The sequence below is a fragment of the Sinocyclocheilus anshuiensis genome, unplaced genomic scaffold (genome assembly GCF_001515605.1).
Source record: "Sinocyclocheilus anshuiensis isolate Anshui unplaced genomic scaffold, SAMN03320099.WGS_v1.1 scaffold643, whole genome shotgun sequence".
Taxonomy (NCBI): Eukaryota; Metazoa; Chordata; class Actinopteri; order Cypriniformes; family Cyprinidae; genus Sinocyclocheilus; species Sinocyclocheilus anshuiensis.
The window spans coordinates 445,338-454,124 of record NW_015551067.1 but is presented as its reverse complement, the minus strand read 5'-3'; the positions used below and the strand labels follow the sequence as shown (position 1 = coordinate 454,124).

At 35.2% G+C, this 8,787-nt stretch overlaps 1 protein-coding gene across 1 annotated transcript in view; it reads left to right on the top strand.

The window, feature by feature from the left end:
- LOC107662133 (tetratricopeptide repeat protein 9A-like) overlaps positions 1-8,194 on the top strand; it is a 25,719-nt gene extending 17,525 nt beyond the window's left edge. Inside the window, exons 2-3 of the mRNA XM_016452046.1 lie at positions 6,803-6,985; positions 8,057-8,194. Of these exons, the coding sequence (XP_016307532.1) occupies positions 6,803-6,985; positions 8,057-8,151 (278 nt within the window). The 3' untranslated portion in view covers positions 8,152-8,194. The remainder of the gene's footprint in view (positions 1-6,802; positions 6,986-8,056) is intronic.
- The last annotated feature ends 593 nt before the right edge of the window (positions 8,195-8,787 follow it).

Here is an 8,787-nt window from a genome sequence, read left to right as displayed (position 1 = left end):
GAATATTTGTGATAAAATTGTGAATCGTGATTTTCCTGAAAACAATCGTGATATATTTTTGACAAATCACCCACCCCTGGTTCAGAATAATATGCGGTATGATGAGGTCAGTGTGCGGGTGAGTAAGGACACAGTGGGAGGGGAGGTGTCATTTAGACTGATGGGCCCCTGCATCAACCATTAAGCATCAAGAAAACGAATTACCATCAGAGTGACAGCAGGGTAATCACCACAAACCAACACCGCTTTAAATTAGCTTCACTCCCCTACCTGATGCTGTCGGCCCTGCACCTGTCAAAAGAGCAGCGCCCCTGAGAGAGCTAAAGGGACAGAACAAAAGCACAGAGAGGGAGAGAAGATAATAAAGAGGGCAGAAAGAGAGAGGGAGTGATCCAGTCCGCTGGAGATGGATGATCCGGGAGGAGGGCGTTTGAAATCGATTGCCCTCAAGTTCTCACTCCCTCTACTCTGCCTCACCTTTTTGCTATTCTCTGCACTTCACAAACCATGATCCGCTCTCTTTTTGCAGCTCCTAAATCTACTCTGTGTTTGCATGTTAATGCATTACAACTTAAATTTATGTTATTTAATTGTTTTTATGATGTTAATTATTATGTTAATGATAGTCTTTCAGAAGTGTTGGGTGGGTAAGAGTTTTTGGAAGAAGTCTCTTATGCTAAACAAGGTTGCATTTATTTGATCAAAAATACAGTAAAAATAACAAAGCATTTTTTTTAATAGAATTTTTTTTAACAATGTCTTTACTTTCACTTTTGGTCAATTTAATACATCCTTGATAAATACAAGTATTTAACTCTTTAAACAATCAAAACATCGTACTAACCCCAATTTTTTTAATCGTAGAGTATGCTATATATTTTAGATTTTTAATTGTGTTAGGATATTTTCATTATTATTATTTTAGTTTTGTCATTTATGCCAACGCAGTTGGTTGCCATGTGTCTCATTACAGACTGAAGTTTGAATATGCAAATGAGACATAACAGAATTTTTGTGTAAACTAAGTAAAAAAGTAGCGAATATAAGTATAGTTTACTAAAAAATATGAACATGAAATGACAAAATGGTCATTTTTGGGTCTGTCTGGTGGTTTCTTTGCAAAAAAATCAATCGTTTGAAAACGAATGAACTACGAAAGAGAACTGACACATTTCTGTCATATAGCAGAGCAGATTTGTTGTGCTTTTAGCTTCATCAAGGGTGACAAATCTATCAAACCACCCTCCCCTCCTATCGCAAGATGGACCCTGTTAGTCTCTGCCCTGCTCCGATGACCAGCTCTGGCTTTCTAGCTGTGCTCTAGCAGTTATGTTCTCATATAACTATGATGCAGCATAAAGTGCATTGGGTCCATTAATATGTGATGGCATTATTATTACACTCATAGAGCCACTCAGCAGACACTTAAGTGCAGTATCCACAATGCCACGCCTTATCCATTTGTGTAATGAATCAGTCTGTAGGATTTGTGTGTGTTTGTGTGCGTGCGTCTGTAGGAGTGTTGTGGAAAGAGAGAAAGATCAGGATATCACAGAGTTAGGAGCCATTAGACCATTATTGCTTGAAACTGAACACACTGAGAGCTTGCAGGGTTCCAGTTGCCCAGAATGAAGATGGACAGGACGTTCAATGAGCGTGACGGTGGTGTGCTGAAAGGCAGGTTCTCTCTCTCCTGTCCCAGGCCAAATGAGATGGGCCAACCCAGTTAATCACAAAAACCAGAGATCAAGGTTAAGATGCATGAAATTACACCAGGAGAGGGCCTTTAATCTTATTAATAAATTGCTGTATTGTCTTAGAGGGAAAGTCAATACAAATCAAACGCCACATGTTATTGTACTGCAGGACAATTCTTCTATTTATGAGGGACTTTTTGTGTCCTGAAATTTTAGACTGTGTTATCTTGAGAGTATTTTATTGGGAAAAGGGAGAAAAGAGAAACCAGAGGGAAATTATAACAAAAAGATAATGAAAAAGGCTGAATGAAATGGTTGGAGAGAAAAGAAAGCTTTAACAAAACTCTCTAGTCGGAATGAAATTCCAGTTATAAGGAACTAATTTAGATCTCACAGCTTTTCATTTGTCATCTAATCATCGTTTATCTCACTTCTGCTCGTTAGTTGGTCCTTCTGTCTTTATAACCTTCATTAGGTTGGGCAGACCATGTTTTTTTCTCTCCCTTTCCTCCACTGACTATATGTCTGACTTAACAGCTGTTTGAGCAGTCAGCAGATGTTTGCTTCAGTTCATGTCTGTACAGCCTTCCTTTTATCAGCGATCTCAGTTTTCTGGTTCTTATGTCATCATTCGCCCAGCATGCCCACAAACCAAAGGGCTTTGATAATGTTGAGGAATACAAAGGTTTCTGGTTGTCTTTGATAGTTGATAGTTTTTCATGTAGTACACTATGTTCTCATCATGTTTCTCCAGAATTTCTTTACTGTTTGTCAAGATAATTATGATGGATATTCAGATTTTAAAAATCTCTGTTACTTATTTTACCCAGTCTTATAATTTTATACAAAAACAATAATTATTTAATATTGTTTATATATTTGTATTAGCATTTTATTTATACATGCATATATACAGTATGTATATATATATATATATATATATATATATATATATATATAGGCCTATATATATATAGCTGTTGGTAGATTTTGGAACTGACACAAGGGAAACTACCTTTTCTGTTAATCGGCCAGTTGGTTATATAACTGAATTAATCATCCTGGCACACATATTGGTCTGTCACTCATTTTTCATTTATTTGTGATTTTTACAGATGGTTGTGTAATGTGTTCATTTACTGCCAATTGGACACTTTGAATGCTGTGCAGAATGTGTGTGGTGAGAAATTGTCTTGTAGAGTTTGAATGAATCCTGAAAAAATGTAGCATGGTTTCCACAAAAATATTAAGCAGCACAACTTTTTCAACTATAAAATGAGCACCAAATCAGCATATTAGAATGATTTCCTGGGACTGGAGTAATGGTCGGCTTTGCCATCACAGTAATACATTTTAAAATATATTAAAATAGAAACCAGTTATTTTAAATTGTAATCATATTTTACAATATTACTGCTTTACTGGATTTTTTATTGAATAAATATTTATCATACGCAGCATTGGTGAGAGTAAGAGATTTAAAAGGAAAAAAATAAATAAAAACTCTTAAACTCTTACCAACAACCTTCCACTCTTACTTCATTCCTTCATTCAGCCGGTGCATAATAATGTAAGAGGTGAATTCGGTTCATTATTAGAAAACTGCAGAGGAGTTTTTTTTTTTTTGTCCTGTGCTCTGTCATCCTGCCTTGTGCCGATACCACTGACTCATGACTTCCACAGAGGTGTAAGCAACAGGCCAAGTGATGGTTGGAGGCACGTAATAGGAAAGGACAGAGGGAGGTTGTCAATATAAAGCAGCAGCTTTTGTCAGTGTATTTGGTAGTTAGCAGCCTCTCAACTGCACAGACAGACATTGACCTTGGCAGGGGTCAGACCTCTGCCAGTCAGACCGGGCCAAGATTGGTGCCACACCGAGGCAGTAAACAGGTATTGAACGAGATCAAATTTAGAAGATATAGTGGGGTCACAGATTTTCACTGTGGTTTCACTTTATTTTGATGTTTGATGATGGTTAGAATTAAGAGTTGGAATTAAACAACCTAAATAGCATATATAAATACAGACCATATAAATACAAATCCATTAAATAACAGAATTAAATAAAATAAAAATAAAAATTGTATATAATAAATATTCATATATTTATTTACAATACCATTCAAAAAACTTGGGCCAGTATGTTTTTTTAATTAATACTTTTTTTTTTTATTAGTACTTTTATTCAGTTTTTTTATTTTATTCAAAATTGTATTAATTGTATTAAGTGACAGTAAAGACATTTACAATGTTACAAATTTTCCCAAAAAAAAAAGCATTTTTTTTTTAAATTTCTATTCATAAAAGAATCCTGAAAAAATGTAGCATGGTTTCCACAAAAATATTAAGCAGCACAACTTTTTCAACTATAAAATGAGCACCAAATCAGCATATTAGAATGATTTCCTGGGACTGGAGTAATGGTCGGCTTTGCCATCACAGTAATACATTTTAAAATATATTAGGAGTCTTGCAAGAGATTACAGCAAGACAATAAAGAGATCTCCCATGTTTCTCACACGTTTCTCTCTCATTGTCATTTCGGATTCCTTTGAGTATGGCGTTATTTTAATGACAAATGTCGAGAGCGCATTAAATAACGCCATATTTGAGAACTTTCTCATGTCTCAGTTGTGTCTACTTTTATTTCTCCTAAGGATTTTTAGGAGAAACATCTGAGACACTGTTGAGACTAAAATGAGAAATACATGAGAATCACAAACTAATTTGATTATTAATACATATTATATGGAAGAAATGTTTGAGCTCATATTGAGGCATTTGACTTGGTGCACACGTTGTAAAGTTATTGAGATCACTTCTGAAATTTAGAGACAAATGTGACAGCTCTCGAGTCTTTAGCTAAGGAAAAAAATCTGAGCACACTGTATAATGTTGTTGTCATAAAAGAATCCTGAAAAAATGTAGCATGGTTTCCACAAAAATATTAAGCAGCACAACTTTTTCAACTATAAAATGAGCACCAAATCAGCATATTAGAATGATTTCCTGGGACTGGAGTAATGGTCGGCTTTGCCATCACAGTAATACATTTTAAAATATATTAAAATAGAAACCAGTTATTTTAAATTGTAATCATATTTTACAATATTACTGCTTTACTGGATTTTTTATTGAATAAATATTTATCATACGCAGCATTGGTGAGAGTAAGAGATTTAAAAGGAAACAACCTCTGAGCAGTAAAACATTTTTATAATGGAGTCTTGCAAGAGATTACAGCAAGACAATAAAGAGATCTCCCATGTTTCTCACACGTTTCTCTCTCATTGTCATTTCGGATTCCTTTGAGTATGGCGTTATTTTAATGACAAATGTCGAGAGCGCATTAAATAACGCCATATTTGAGAACTTTCTCATGTCTCAGTTGTGTCTACTTTTATTTCTCCTAAGGATTTTTAGGAGAAACATCTGAGACACTGTTGAGACTAAAATGAGAAATACATGAGAATCACAACTAAGTCTCCTGAGGTTAGAAAGAGCAACCACTGAGCAATAAAATATTCCTATAATGGAGTCTTGATAGAGATTGCAGCAAGACAATAAAGAGATATTCTGTTTGACTCTTTTTTTTCTCAAATATTTCTCGTCTCATTTGTGTCTACTTCCATTTCTCCTAAGGAATTTTAGGAGAAACATCTGAAATGCTGTTGATACTAAAATGAGAGATATATGAGAATCTCATCTAAGTCTCCTGAGCTTAGGAAAAGCAACCACTGAGCAATAAATTTTTCCTATGGGCACATCAGAACCAGTGAGCTCAAATTGAAATATGAAATTGAGTTTCCCAGCCCCTGCCATCAGTGTCCAGCCATGTCATCTGCTGTTGGAATAAATAACCCTGATTGGACGAGGGGTTGACAACACGCACCAGCTGCCTAGCAGGCACCGCAGTAATTCATTTGCCATGCAGATGTTCTTTCAGGGCCAATGTATCTAATTAGCTGCAGCTTTTTTTGAACCATAGACCTCCATATTTAATTCATTCAATGAATATTAGAAATGGATGTGGAAAATTTCCATATTATTATCTGTCTTTAGCTATTATAATTTCAAAATCCTGTATTCTGTAAAGTCAAAGTGGAAGTATTATAGCACCATACAGTCATGCGTTTCTCATAATCTAATTTAAATCTAAATGTGTATATATTAAATAAATTATATACTGTATACACACACACACACCCCTTTAAACATTCATCTCCTGTTTTTCGATAAAGCATGCATATTTCAGATGCATCCAACAATTTTAAGCAACAGTTTTAGATTAGGATGTGTCTCATTTGGTTTATTTTCTCTTTAGACAGCAGATAAAACAATTACTTTTATGTAGACAGTGTTTTATTGCACAGTGATTTAACAGAGGAAACCATAACCTATATTTACATAAATGCAAAAATGCGCTGTACAAGACAAAATGTTAATACTAAACAAAGCAATAAATGAGTTTTAGTATTTACAATATTAGTAAAAGTTTAATGTTTCTCCTAAAATAAAACTGAAGACATCTTAAGACAAAGCTGATATCTCAAAGAGACATATAAGACAATCACTCCTTAGTATCCTGAGCGTAGAGTAACCTCTGTCAGAGCCATAGCTTTGTGGGCAGCACATCGACGTGAAGCACAACTGCATCTCAGACAACATGGGTTTGAATCCCAGCTATAGGTACTTTCCTGCTCCTGTTCAATTCTTACCAGTCCAGTTGTTTCTGGTCTCTACTCCTACTGTCCTGATTCTGTGTCACTGAGCCTAGAGTGGCTAAAAGATGCAATTAGGCCTTCACTTTGTGCTAATGTGGTTATCCGGGACTAATAGCATTAAAAACTGCTGCTCTCAGACCTTCAGTGCAACTGATGACCGCGAGAAAACATACGGTCCCTTTCTCTACTTTATCAATCAGACCAGGGTTTTGTAGACCAGTATGGCTATTTTTTATAGACCAGTATGGCTATTTTTACTCCCTTCTCCCTAGCTGTTCATTGATTTATTAATTTTAGCTGTTTTATTGTTTTGTCCTGTCCTTTTGACTGTACTAATTCCCCTCCTTCTCTTTCTCTTTTACACTCTCTGGTTCTTTATAGCGTGCTTGCTGCAGTCGGAGCTGGTGAATTATGAGCGGGTTAAGGAATACTGTTTGAAGGTACTCGGACACCAGCAGGATCACTTTAAGGCCATGTACCGTGCTGGGATTGCCTTCTACCACCTGGGAGACTACGAGTGTGCCCTGCGTTACCTACGCGATGCCAAGTGCCGTGAACCCACAGGTGGGCTTTATGATCACTTTAATATTATATACAGTAGTGCTTCTCAAATGATTTTACACTGGATCCAAGAAGTGAGTCAACACTATCTAAATTGTGTGTGTGTGTTCTTTTTTTATATAAGCTGATAATTATCTTATATCGATATTTATATCTGGTTGATCTGATTATGTGGTTGATATTCTGTTCATTTTGTCTAAATTGTTTTAAATGCTGCAAGTGGATTTAGAAATAAAACTATAATACAATTAATTATATAATTCTAATAAATAATATAATCAAATTATAATGTATAACAACACACATTTTTGTATTAAATGTATTTTGTAAATATATTTAAATTTAAATATTTGTACATATTGATTTTGAGATTTGCTAAAGATTTATCTGTGTTATTAAATTATTAGTGTTTTTTTTTTAAGTGAGTGTTAGATGATGGCAAAGGTAATGTAAATGTAAAAAAATGGGAAATTCCGTCATACTGGCCGATAACCAGAGCTTATCATGCAAAAGTAATTAGAAATGCCCTTAAAATCAAACTGAAATTTATTTATAGGCACAATATTAATATACTTTGAAAGATGAATTTGCTCCAAAATATCCATGACCCAGTGTTATTTTAGTATTATTTATGTACTATTATAGTATTTCGTAATATTTTGAATTACCTTTTCTTTTTATTTTCGTTTTAGTTTGTGTATTAGTATATTGCTATGTGCTTTTGTGATTTTTATTAGCTTATTTATATTTCTATATAGGTTTAATTTATTTTTATTTCAGTTTTAGTTTTAGTAATTCAGAACTTATATTATTTTCAGTTAGTTCCCAAGGCAAAATTTCGAATTATTGTTTCAGTTTTTACATTTTTGTTTTTGATCTATATTTATTTTTCATATTATTTCAGCGCGTGTGTGTGTGTGTATATGTGTGTGTGTGTGTAAACCATTTAGCTATATTTATGTTACATTGATGTGTTTACCTAGTGAAGCAAGTTTTAGTCTTATGCTGATGTCTTTATTTTTTTTCTCTCCCTTGCTCTTCTTATTTTCTGTACTATATCCTCTCTCTATCCAGACACAAACGTGCTGCGATACATCCAGCTGACGGAGATGAAGATGAGTAAGACCGGTCAGCAGGTGCGTGAGAGTGGGAAAGAGTCATTGGGTTAATTCGACCCGACCGCCCCCTCCATGCCACACACTAAGCCTGATAGAAAACCTCTCTTCTCGAGTCTCTCCCCTTTTTCCCACAATACCCCCATCCCTTGGACAGCCAGGATAAATGTGCTGTGCCTCTCTCTGAAAGCGGACTCGAAACGGGCACAGCTACAGCACAGCACCCTGCGACTGTATTTTCTCGCTCTGAGATTTCTCTGTCCCTTTAAATCCAACGACCCCAGTGCTTTCCATTTCCCAGGTATTGAGAATTTGACTGATGAACAAAGAACACGAAGATGAAAAAAGAAGAAATGCTGTATTATAATGAAATAAGCAATGGGGGTCTAACATTACAATTTGAAATTACATGATGGATATTAAAATGTGTACAATGTTTTGAATGAAAAACGTAGGTGGCAGAATTGAATATGTAGGTAGAGAATAGAGTGAAAGCACACATATCAAAGCCACACTGCTACTTAAGTGCAGATGATGAAGGTCAATGATTAGGCTAGTGACCTTTGAACTCTCTCTGATCCATTGAGAAGCTTAATACTGAAGAGAAGCAGAGAGGTCAACATTCAGTTCACGCTCACCTGCCGACGCCTGTTACTTTCTGTCTCCTTTTTCTCTCTCTTGAATTTGGGC